The sequence below is a fragment of the Castor canadensis genome, chromosome 3, assembly GCF_047511655.1.
Source record: "Castor canadensis chromosome 3, mCasCan1.hap1v2, whole genome shotgun sequence".
In the NCBI taxonomy this organism is placed as follows: domain Eukaryota; kingdom Metazoa; phylum Chordata; class Mammalia; order Rodentia; family Castoridae; genus Castor; species Castor canadensis.
In genome coordinates, this window is record NC_133388.1 from 164611230 (window position 1) to 164624901 (window position 13672).

General features: G+C 34.1%; 1 protein-coding gene across 2 annotated transcripts in view; it reads right to left on the minus strand.

Moving 5' to 3' along the window:
• Positions 1–13672, minus strand: part of Lrp12 (LDL receptor related protein 12) — a 92572-nt gene that overhangs the window by 14020 nt on the left and 64880 nt on the right. For both annotated transcript variants that reach the window (XM_020167682.2, XM_074069027.1), the window contains one exon: positions 6665–6800. In XM_020167682.2, the coding sequence (XP_020023271.2) occupies positions 6665–6800 (136 nt within the window). The remainder of the gene's footprint in view (positions 1–6664; positions 6801–13672) is intronic.

Consider the following 13672-nt stretch of genomic DNA (forward strand, 5'->3'; position numbering starts at 1 on the left):
GTTTTTCATGCTGTACAACAGTTTAGCTAACAAAGCACTGCTGACACAGCTGTGCAAACATACAGAATACAGATTGACTACTGAGATTTTAGTTTCTTCTTCCTTTCTGGTTTGATCAGCTTTTCCAAAAGTCAGTTTTGATCTTTTAAATATTCTTTTTTTTTTTTTGTGGTACTGGGGCTTGAACTCAGGGCTTTCACCTTGAGCCACTCTACCAGCCCTGTTTTTGTGAAAGGTTTTTTGAGATAGGGTCTAGTGAACTATTTGAGAGGGCTGGCTTTGAATCATGATCCTCCTGATCTCTGCCTCCTGAGTAGCTAGGATTACAGGTGTGAGCCACTGGTGCCTGGCTGATCTTTTAAATTTTCTTAGAAATGATTCACTTCATATTAATAGTAAAATTTATTACTACAAAGCTATATATAATACTTGCATAGGATTCAAAATTTGTCACACCTGTGGTCTTGAAATTCACTTGAATTTCTATGTAAACAAACATATACTGGAAAATAAGGAAAGTTTTGTCTCTTCTGTTTCATTTTTAAAATTGCTAACAATTTGTAGTACTGTGCCAGACTAGAGCTCTCATCCAACCAGTGAAAACTCACATCGTTGTCTTGGTTCTTGGTGCTGAAATTAACTCTGACATTAAGTTTGCTCCTTAAAACTTTCTAACAGACATCCTTTATCACGTTAAAGAAATATACAAAACTATTTAGGCCTAGAGTCTTATTTTGAATACTGATTCAACTTCTTTAATGGCTATTGATTTCATCAGCTTTCAAGTTCTTCTCCAACTACTACTTTTGAAAATATACATACATTTGATAGAAAATGACCTGTGATGGTTCATCTGGATTATCAACCTGATAAGAGTTGAGAGACAAGGAGGAGAACGCTGAAGCACTCATCTGGGTGTGTCTGCAAGGGTGTTTCCAAATACTGCCATCATGGAGGACAGCAAGTGAAGCAGGGAAAAGTTGCCAAGAATGCAGGTGGGGCATGGATGGAAACAAAGTGGATGGAGGGGGAAGCCAGTCAGTGCATGGAAGTTCAACACTTCCTGAGCAGGTGAGTCTACTGCTGCTGCCACTGGCCATGGACCTCTGACAGCAGCTTCTTCAGCTTCCAGCATGGATTCTCACCAGGGACTCTCCAGGGAGCTTCTAGCTAGGCCTTTAGCCTTGGACTGGGGCTGCATCACTGGTCTGCATCCAGCTTCCTGGACTGAACAGTTACTGGTTTCCCTGGCCCTCTTCATGCAGATGGCCACTGCTAAATTATGTAGACTGTAATCATGCAAGCCAATCTACTAAACCCTTTTATAATTCTATATACTCTACTAATCTGTTCCACTACAGAACCATGATTAACACAGGATCCACTCCATCCAACTATATAAAAGGATCAACCTAAAAATATTTATAATATTTTCTTATGACTTTAAAAATCTGTTATATTTATAATTATAGACACTGTGTTTGTTTTTATTTGTTGTATCATTTTTTTTCTTCAGTCAGCTTCAAGCTCTTTTTTTGTTTTTTTCAGAAAGTCAGAGCTTTGTTTTATCCACTCTTAGTATTTTCTGATCTTATCTTTCTTTTCTACTTTAAAATTTACTCTAATTCTTCTTCTAAACCACTGAATTAAATGGTGAGCTTATTTATCTTTAATTTACAAGTTTAAGCTTATAAACTTTTCTCTAGACATTTTTTGATGTGTTCTAACAGTTTTGATACATAATACTTGCTCTATTATTTTAAAAATATTTAAGGGTCTGATGTGACAGTGCACACATGTAATCCCTGCTAGCTGGGATGGAGGTAGGAGGAATGAGGTCCAAGGGCGGCCCAGACAAAAGCTGGAGACCTTATCTGAGAGGCTAACTCAAAGCAAAAGTACCTGGGTTTGGCTCAAGTGGTAGAGAGCTTGGAGAGGCCTGAGTTCAAACCCCAGTACTGACAAAAAAAAAAAAAATTTAGTACTACTGTGATTTCCTTGTTAATGCAGAAGTTATTCAGGAATATGTCTCCAAACATGGGTTTTGTTATTTTATTTTAACTGTACAATGGCAAGCAAACAAAATCTGGATGATGTCGTCTTTGAAATGTATTAGCAATGCCTTTGTGATTTAATACATAGTAATTTTTAAAATAAAATTTCTGGCTCTGTGCTGGTGTCTCAAGCCTTTAATTTTAGCTACCCAGGAGGCAGAGACCAGGAGAAGTGTGGTGTGGACCAAGCGTGGGCAAATAGTTTGTGAGATGCTATCTCGAAAAAATCCATCACAAAAATAATGTTGGTGGAGGTCTCAAGTCCTGCCTAACAAGCATGAGGCCCTGACCCCAGTATCGCAAAAAAAAAAAAAAAGAAAAGTTCTGCATATCTGTAAAAAGGGGAGCTTTTCTCTTATTTGTTGAAAGAGATATAAGCACTAAAGGGGTGTATAAAGTATTGTTCCATGATTGTGGATTAGTCAATTTTGCTTGGCAATTCTTCACATTTTGCTTTGCATGTATTTTTAGGTTATACTATTAGATACACAAAATTTGATAATACTTTATCTTCCTGATGGACAATCCCATTTCTTACTAATAGCTGTGCCTGACGTTACTCTTATAGTAGCCTTGACTGCAATCGTCAAGCTCATCTTTTTCTTTCTCCCCTTTTTAGACTTTCTGTATTAGTTTTGTTTTAGGTATGTTCTTACAAGCACTCCACAGTGCAATCATACAAGCTAATCAACCAATAAGCTTGACAGGATAATCTGTCATTGAACTTATTTGAGTGTTTAATTAATAGCTTTTCTATTTGAGGGAAAGTTCTCATTTTCCTCCTTTCTTGTCTATTTTGTATTAAAACTTTTAAAATAAGTTTCTTTTCCTTAACTAGATATGCAGGATTCTTAATCCTATTTTCGTCCAATAGTTAACTTCAGGTATTTTAATTCAAGTACTAAAACACTTTTATTTTTTAACAAAGGCTAAATAAGTAAGAGTATTTGGTATTAGCAGTCTCCTTCTAAATTCTCAATTGGGTAGAACCAATTTATAATTTTATCTTCATTAACCTCTAACTGAAACTTATTTTATAATATAATAGGTTTTTTTTTTTGGTGGGACTGGGGTTTGAACTCAGGGCTTTGCACTTGAAAAGCAGGCACCCTACTGCGTGAGCCACACCTCCAGTCCTATTTTATAATATTAAAAAGTAAGCCATGGTAGCATTTATAGTGCCGACCATTCCATTACTACTAGAAATCAGATTATTTTCATATTATTTTTCAGTTTTTACAGATAACTAAAAAATACAAAGTAACTCAAGTTATTTTGACATTATAGTAGTTATCAGAATTGTCATTTGTTCTTGTCAATGTGTTTAAACATATAATAAATATTTTTAAATATTTGATAGCTGTATTTTAACATAATTGTACTTTGTAGCGCTTTATTTTATGAATTGATAAACATCTGGGATATAATTCATAGGTTTTACTAGACAATGAAGCATCCACAGCATAAAAATGGTTAAGAAAGAACCCTTTCAACAACATAAACCTTACACTGTCTTGAGTAAATTTGTTTTCCTGTTTTTTTTGGCTTTTGGAGACAGGGTGTTGCTTTGTAGCCCCAGCTGGCCTTAAACACATGATCCTTCTGCCTCAGCCTCCAGAGTGCTGGATCACAGGTGTGTTGTATCACCATACCTGGATTCCAGGTGGATTTTGTTGGCCGTTTTTCTTAGCATTAAAATTTTCTCATTCAATATGGAATGTTGAGTTGTGGGCTTATTTTGTAGAAGGTTTGTGGTTCTTTCTCTCTCTCTTTTTTAAACCTCTCTCTCTGTGTTCCCTGACCTGGGTCTCCATTCCAGAATCAGTCTTTACTGGTGGTTCTTGGGTATTTTAGTTCCCCCGTGGAGTCATTCGTATTTGTTAGGGTTCAGGCAGTGGTTAGTGGAAGTTTTTTCATTCTGTTTTCTTGAGAACACAGTCCTTGGCTTCAAGCAGGATGCTAGGACTCAATCCTTTATCTCCTAAGGGTTTCTGGGGAGAGGAATAAAGTACAATGGCCTTCATGTCACCATCTTCAGCCAGCTTTATACAGAGTGCTCTCAGTATTATGTTTATACTCTGTATTTTTGTTTCCCTCTTTAATCCAGAGTTTTTAAAAACATGTCTGTAATTCCATTTTAGTAAGGCTTTTAATTTTATTTTACATTCAGGAACGAATGCTGATTTTCTTTTTCTCAAAATGCTTAAAGCAACTTATCCTAGATACTTTTTTTTGAATTGTTAATAAGGTAAATCAATGTAAAATTTCCTAACTAGAACTCACCTGCATGTATGAATGAGCAGCATTTGATTATGGCATAAGATTTTTTTGAATAATTTAAGATCTCTCATCAATAACCACATGTGAAATATGTCTGTCTTTATGTATACGTATGTGTCATTTTTGATGAGCTTATTTCTAAAATCACCCTTTTATCTGTGAAAATCCGAATTCATTACTCCTTTCAGAATTTAGATGTAGGGTTCACCTTCAATCTTGTTCTGTAATTCAGTATTAATCTTGATTTTTTTTTTTTTTTTTTTTTTTTTACTGTATCTTACTTTTGAAATCTCAGGGTTCCTACACACAATCAAAACCAGATGGCAGTCTCCATGTAATTACATGCTGGCAAGAATTTCCAAGTTTTACATAACTGACCTGGTAAAGCTGCAAGTTTAATTTTTAGGTTGAAAGATAAAACTCCTTATAAATTCTGGTAGTTTTATGTTAAAAATTCAATATTTGGTAAAAATTGTTGTTTTGTAAGCATGTTTATATTTACACTTAAATATATTACAAGTAAAAGAAAACAGGTCTACTGATCAGATTCCAACACTGATACTGCTGCAGAAAGATGAACGATGGTGCATCCTACTGATCCACCGGGCAGTAATCACACTTCTCAGAACAGCAGCTCCAGGGTTCCAGGAGAAGTAGCCTGGAACAGAGTACAAACGAATCTATGGCCCTGTTTACAGCTTCCACAGAAAAGGGGGATGGAAGGCAGTATGTTTCTCAAGAGACAAGCTCTCTTATTAAAGAAACTAAGAAGGGAAAACACAAAGAGATGAGAAGGTAAGCTAAGTTCACAAACCTTCTATATTTTCAATTTTCTTCATGGTACTGGAGTTTTAACTCAGTCTTGAGCTTGCTAGGCAAAGGCTCTACACCATTTGAGCTGCACATCTGCAGCCCTTTTTGCTTTATTTTTCAGATAGGGTCTTATACTTTTGCCCAGGGCTAGCCTTGGATTGCAATTCTATTACCTCCGCCTCCTGTCTAGCTGGGATTAAAAAACTGTACCATCATACCCAGATTATTTTTTGAGATAGGGTCCCAGCAACTTTTTTAAGCAGGCTGGTCTGGAATAATGATCCTCTCTCATTTCCACTTCCCACATAGCTGGGATGACAGACATGTCACCACACCCAGATTACAATCTTATTTTTAAAAATGTAGAATAGAGAGCTGCAAAGTCCTTTCTAAACCTGAAATTCCATGATTTTACCTACAAAAATGAAACACATGGAAGGGTGGCAAAGGTGTCTTTATGCTATAGCAGAACTATGTTTTCACAGTTTTTCTCTACAAGTAATTAATATTTTCTTTTTTGTCATACTAGGGATTGAACCTACGGTCAAGCACTATAAGCACTTACTATAAGCACTCTTACCACTTGACCTATGTCCTCAGCCCTTTTGTTTTTTGTTTTTTTTTTTAACTTTGTTTTTTAGATAGGATCTCACTAACTTTGTAAGGGGCTGGACTCAAACTCATCATCCTCCTACTTCTGCTTTCCAATCAGCTGGTATTACAGGTGTGGGCCAATATGCCTGGCTAAAGTTAATCTTAACCTTTCTCATCATATTGTATGTACTGTTAGAATCTTAAATTAATAATTATCTCCCCTACCCCACCTTTCACTTTGCTTTCTTTTTCTTGTGCTGGGGATTGAACCCAGGATCTCTGACATGTTAGGCAGGTACTTTACTTTGTATTCTTAACAAGTGTTCTTGTTTCAAAGTTATAAAAAACAAGAAAGGTTTTTCAAGATGAAGTATTTATTATTGGCTTATTTAAAACTTTATATGTACAAACACATGCTCATCTACAATCATGCTTTAGCTTCTCTTTGTGAGGATTCAACTACTGCATCATGGTTATAGGCCTGATTCAAGTGGATTAGCGAGTTTTGTTTGTCCCACTGTAAAAGACTGCTCTTGATCCTAATGAGCTATTTACCAAATGCATATCTTTTGTTAAAAAGTAGCTTAGAAGAGCTGGGAGTGATGATACATGCCTGTAATCCCAGCACTTGGGAGGCTGAAACAGGAAGACTGGTCTACATAGTGACAGCCTGTCTCAAAACAACAACAACAAAGAAAAGTAGCTTAGACGAATACAGATGGCTCACTGTAAGTACGTTACAATCACTAGAAAGTATTCAAAATGCATGCTGAGTGGGCTATTATTCATAGTTACTCTTAAAATAATACATAGCTATAGCTTATTATAAAATATCTTCTGAAAATCTTTGCTACTGCATATTTATAATGATACTTGGAAGCTGAATTTATATATCGTGACAAAATGAAAAGTACCAGATTTACCTTATAGTAATGATTTCCCCAGGGTTTGCCCTTATGAGCCAGCTGCAGTTGATTTTGGCAGGATACTCAGAGGGCCAGCCTGGACTTGTGATTATTCCACTGGGGGCCCGGATTTGTTCTGGAGTCTCTCCACAAGCTGTAAGGTACAAAAAGTGATCTTCGCTACTATTAGACTTTAAAACACAGCATTAAGTAAATCAGCATTTATTTAAAAAAAATTTTAAGACATCAAATCATATATAGCAAGATGTAGTTTACCAACCTTAGAAAACTTCTATTATTACAATGTGATATTGTAATATTTCTTCCCTTTTAGACAAAGAAACTTATCTTAAGTTATTTTTTGAGTAGGCAAGGAACTTTTCAAATTGGATCACTCAAAAGTCAGGACTGCTGGATTTATCCATGGAGACTGATGGATCCTGTCATCTATCTTTTTTCAAACTCAACTTTTAGATTTATTCTCTTTACTACTTAGATCTTTAGGATCGTTATGTTGCTTTTAGAGCACTTTAAATAAACATAATAAGATAATGGACTGCAATTTTTTATTAGGTAGCTAGAGGATGATTGGATAAAGACAGCAAAACACTAATCACTACTACAAAGTAGTTCTTCCATTTATTTCATTAATACTTTACACTTTATCATGGGGTTTTAAATGGTTCCTAAACTACTGAAAACAAAATCTTGAAACAGTGCTTAAAATATCACTATATGATTAGACATCTGAATACCACAAAAGAAAATCTTCATGATTCTAGAATACACTGAAACAAAATCAACTCTTTTTTATATCATTCTCCTTACAGCATCTTGAATTATCATTGAAACAGTTAACATTTTACCTACCCAGAATTCAGATGATAATCTGACCATTTATTCTCTCCAGTTAAAAATAAAGTCACTTGGCTATAAATAAATGAATAAATAAATAAATAAATAAATAGATAAATAATGGTAAGGCTTCAGTAGAATTAAAAATCCTACAAACCCTTATTTAATGTGACTTCAAATTAGAAGTGGGAAGAGTAGCTGCTCAGGGTACATAAATAGTTGTCAGGAGAGGCTAGGTAAATTTCAGGAAAATAATAAAAAGTACATACTGAACTCAAAACCATGATCAATCAAACTATACATAATACTGCTTCTCTTCAAAATGGTCAGAAGACTGTTCCATGATTATAATTAGTAAATTAGCTAATATTCATACCTATTTAAGTTGGTGAGTAGGTGAATCAAAGTAAGCAAAGTACCTGGCAGGACACATGGCCTGAACTCTCATCTTACAAACAACGTTCATTCAATTTAGGCTAAGAACACTAAGAAATATATTATGTAATTTGAAAAACTTTATGCATAATGATTGCAATAAAGCAAGCTACACTGCTTAAAGTCAAGCCTTATTTCTACAGAGTAACTCATTCTCTGAAGAAACATGCAATCAAGGTTTTAAAAGTATATTATACTGCAGAAAAAATGTTCATGTCTAAAAAGGGTGTGGCCAGGAATGAGGATCTCGATTTTAATCCTTGCAGAACATGGAGATGGATGGCACAGAACACACAAGCACACTTCATCACAGCTTAGCATTCATTTCATGGCCCAGGCATAGTTCAGACTTCTTTGTTGTTGTAGTTTGCTTTTACTGTTATTGTGTAAAATTCATTAAGAGTAAATTGCCCTTCTAAGAAAAATTTTATCTTTAATGAATGACATTTAAAAAAAACAACTGAATTTTCCCTAATGAAATTCTAGTTTAAGAGCATATTAATAATAATGTACCAGTTTGGCTTCCACTTCGCTCTGAGTAATCATAACAATAATTCACTAAAAAGATACCCTAGAAATCTGCTTTTTCATTATCTCTTATCAAAGCATCTGGACTAATGCACTAATGGAATTCCTAAGTTCATTAAAAAGTAAACATACAAATAAGCAGGTGAAAGTAATTATAATATGGAAAATTATTCCCCAAATATAGAATATTGTTCATTTTCATTAAGAGGTTCATCTACATTAAAGGAAATAAATAATATGATTTAAGTTAGATTATATTTAACTTATAACACCACACCAGCATATAAGTATTCAAATACTCATTAGCTGATTTAACAGCAATGATATACAACAAAAAACTAGATGAGAGCATTTTGTGACAAAACAGAAAATTGACAACCTTTAAATAAATGATAGACTAATTACAGGATAAAACTAGAAAGAATTTATTAGGTTTGTGATTATTAGATTTTAAGAAAATATTTCCAAATACATGAGAAACCCATAGGTGGTGCTCTCATACCAAAAATTAAAGTTAATTCCTTGTATGATGATCAAAAATACACATTATAAATATTTTCGATGCAGCTGTACAAGAATAAGATAAGCCACTATAAATAAGAATGGTTACTTTAAGGGTTGGAGGCATGGCTCAAGAGGTAGAGTGCTCACGAGCAATCACATGGCCCTGAGTTCAAACCCCAGTACTGAGCATACACAAAAAAGGGTTATTTTAAGATTCACTACTTTCCATTTCTAATTCCATTTGTATTTCTATTAACATTTTAAAATATGAATAATTCTCCCAAATACAAAATAAAACCTTAGTATCAAAGTTTCTCCTTGAATTCATTATAAATGCATACATTGACTTCACTTTGTACATTTGCAACATGACTGAATTTGGCATTTTGCTCCTGTGGCTTTAAAAAATGTATTCTTTAACTGATACATAAAAGTATTAAAAATTACATATATGACTAGGATACTACATAATGTTTTGATATTTGCATAATGCATAAATGCTTAAATCAGGGTAAAGGTATCTATCTCCTTAACAATCTATTAGTTCTTTATGGTGATCCAGTGGGTTTGTAATCAATACATTTTCCCAAGTACAATACACTGAGTATGTAGACAAATACACTCCAGCATACCATGACTTATTTTCTTTTATATCTAAGAAATAACTAGTTCAATTGCCAAAAAAGCCATTAAATTTTTTCCCATTGCTTTGGGTTGAGACTTTACCTGTATGGACCAGTACATGTGGAATCAGAAGACTTACAAGCTGTTTGTCTTACCTGCCACTTGATAGTTTTGCCATAGTATAAACTACTTAAATTTATTGGGTCTTAGTTTCTTCACATGTTAAAATAAGGAGTTGCTATTTGAATATCTTCAAGGTCTATTTCAACCCTCATATACCTCTTCTTCCTTTCAACATCATGATGTATTTCCACTAGATTTCCAAAAGCTCGTCAGGATGCACCAGTATATTTTTCATTTTTTGGCTTTGCATTTTCTCTATGACCCACTAAAATCAGCCTTCCAATTTTTTCCTTATCTCCATAGAAACCATACTAGCAGGCAAAGGCCATCACTCATCTCACTGCCAAATCCAACAGGCCTTCAGTTCTCAAGGTACTCGATCTTTCTAGAGCACCTGACACTGACTTTCTTTTCTTCTTGATACTGTTTACTACCTTAACATTGCTGAGAATATCTCTTCTGATTCTTCTATCTGACTGTTTCTATGCCAGCTTTTCTAGTACTGGGCCCACCTTCCTCAGCTACCACTATGATGGTAATATAGTAGTGTTTGCTCTCAAGCCTTTTCATTCACTCTCAATTTAAGACTTCATCCATTCTTACAATTTCAACTATAAACTATAGGTCATTTGCTTTAAGGCTCTAATCTGGAGACTTTTTATAGTTAAATACCACTGGACATTTTAACCTCAAATTCAGCATGATCAGAACTGTGTTTCCCAAATTCTTCTTTATATTCTGAATCTTCATAAACTTAGGCATCATTTGGCTGAATTAAGTAAAAAGGAAGCTTACTTTAAGAATACAGGCAACCTCAAGATTTTCAAGGGCAGGAAACAGAATAAAGCAAAACCTCACAACTAAAACTTGAAATTTCAGTCAGAAGCAGAGGTTGCTTTCATTACCTCTTAGAGAATCCAACGCCTGTTTTACGCCTACCTGCCTTAATCTTCCAATTGGTTTCCTCTGAATCCTCCATTTTTTTTCATTATTTTAGTGATTTATAAATGACCTCCCAGTCCCAACTCATTGTAACACTTCAGCATCAATAACTAAACTCAACTGTAATTGCATTCTTTTCTTAAATTTATTATATTTATATGACTATCATTCATTTTATGTATTTAAAAGAGTTTCAAGCAATTAAGTCTCCATTTTCTTACTTGTAAACAGGGATTAAAACTATGAACACCAAGAGCAAAGGGTGCTTAAGGATTAAATACAATTATTTTGGTAAAGCGTTTACCAAACTGCTTCAATTATAATAAACCATCCATAAATAACATCAGATTGGTGGACAGTAACGCTGGGAGTGCTGTGTGAGATGCTTACTAAGGCTCCATTTGGGCTCAGTGGGAAAGAAGGCAGAAATTGTTTAGTATTTGCTAGGCACCATTATGCTCTAGAAAGCATAAGAAATTATGCTATATTTATGCTATGATTGATTCACTATCTGACAGGGTTAGAAGCTGGGCAAAGGATGGGGTTAGTGTTCATACTCATAAAACTTTACTTTTATAAACTCTCTTTGCTTTACATCAAAATGTTTATATATTTTTGCTGGCTTGAATCTCTCATTTTTCTAGATTTTGAAGAGATTGCAATTTATGGCATATCAAACCTGACCTCCTTTTACTTACATACCTTCTATCCATGGCTTCTCTACTGCTTATTCATATTATTTTAGCTACAGTCTAGTGAATTCTTCAACAAGAATTAGTTTATGTGCAATTGACAAATGGAGAAATTTGTCAGTATAATGCAAAGTTGTATAAGTTTTTATTCTCAGCATGCTAATGATTTAAAATAACCAGAGGCAGGAGTTTTCACAGTGAAAAGGAAGTATAAAAACCTGTATAGAAGTGCTCTGTATTACTGCAAGTAGTTGTTAACTTTAATGGTTTGAAGAACTATTTGGCTTTCTTCTATATTATGTTATCTTAGAATGTTACAAATGTAGATGGAGATGTGAACACATCACTCCACATGAAAGCAAAGCACCTTAACGATGAAGGACATACCTGCATTGTATTTTTGGCTTCAATTATACTGGTCTCTGTTAGAAGCAAATGTCTTTAAGTGGCAAACATGAACCTGACCGTAGATGGATGGCTGCAGAGTATGGACTGAGTCTAGGTGCAAATGTCCACAAATATCTGACTGTACTACAGTACTAGTATTCAGACCAATATTAATGTGTTACTGCTATACTTAGAAAGTTATGTCATTGTAAGAGATCTATGCTAACTTTACTTTTCTCAAAAGCCCTCTTATTTTAGCATGTGGCTTTGCAAACACGAGTTCTCTAAGAATGTATACATAGTGTTATGTCAGAAATTACTTTTAGTTTTTATTTTGCTTCCTTAATACATGCCTTAATTACCAGTATTAATTGTTTGTTCTTAGAACATAAACATCTATTTAACTTGCTTTGGTTGGTATCTTTAGACATTAAACAAAATTTCAAGTATTTTGGCTTTGATTTAGAAGTTGATGACATACAACTACACGTTTTATAGATGTCCCATTAACTCCAGAAATAACCCTCAAATTAAAGGTTTCTAAATACTGGCTTAAAAGATGCCAACTTTTGTTGTGCATGGTGGTGCATGCCTGTAATATCAGCACCTGGGAGGTGAATGCAAGATGAATGCAAGTTTGGAGCCAGGTTGTGATACTGTCTCAAAAAACCAAAGCAAAACAACATCCCCCTCTCAAAGGTAACAACAAAAGATAACTTTCAACATGGACAGCATCTTCTTTGTAGGTGTATATCATGATTAGGTTATCTAACAGTCCCTCAAAAGCCTATATATTTAATTCATAATGGATCTAGTGTATGGGACATCTGGAATGATAAGCAAGAGCCAATGACACAATTACAAAGCTGAGGGGGTGGGGGAAGCAGGGAGAAATGACCCAAACATTGTATGCACATATGGGTTAAAAAAAAAAAAAAACCTACAAAGCTGATAGTTAAGCTACACTAAAAGGCTAACCAGACACTATTTTTATTTATCATGTATGTTGCCAACTAGGAGAACTTAGACAAATATAGAGATTCTCCAATGGACTCTTAAAATGATTAAAATACAAAAAATGTTATTGTATAGTTTAGAAAACAGGGCAAAACTAATTTATCGAAAAGTACTCAAGACTTCCACATGCTTATACTCATAGTATTTCAATAATCTCACACAAAAAAGCACAGAACTGTGGTTTTACAACTAGATTACTAGAAGTGTTCAAATAACTTCCATTAAGAGGACACACGGGATAAGAGGGGACACTTCAAAATAATGTCAAATAAACCGCCCTTCAATTTGAGATTTCATACTTTGTAAAGCCTAGAAAAAAAGAGGTAGGAAAAGAAATTTATGATTAGAGCTGAACTACCTATAAAAGAAAAAGAAAAGTACAATGTCCTGTTCAAAAAATGAAAAACTAGGTTTCTTCTCAAAACTGACCAGGGTTGACACTTTATGACAAAAAGTAGCTGAAACTAAAAGTCACATGAAATCTGAGTGTCACTGGCTTTAATAAATCATAAAACCGAAATATAAGCAAATATAAGCTATATTTACTGGTCATCTAATCTCATAAGACAAATATGAGGGGCACAAAAGAAGTACAGAGAATTTCTACTTTCATGGAAATTATTGCTTTGTTACAATAATGTATGATTATTAACTGAACCCAAGAAATGTAACAATTACTAGGACAGCATACAAGACAATATAGTACTAAATGATAGGTGTATCTAAAATAATTTTAAATAAAATGTCACATACAGAGGTAATATGTGGCATTATCAAACAGAAATTTAAGTTTACCAAACAATTCTGTTAGATAAGTATAGAACAGGGAGGATTAGACTTGACCATAGCTAGCACATTCTAAATTAGAGGAATTTAATAACACAGTTCCATAAGGAAGAGATATGATTCAAATTATTTT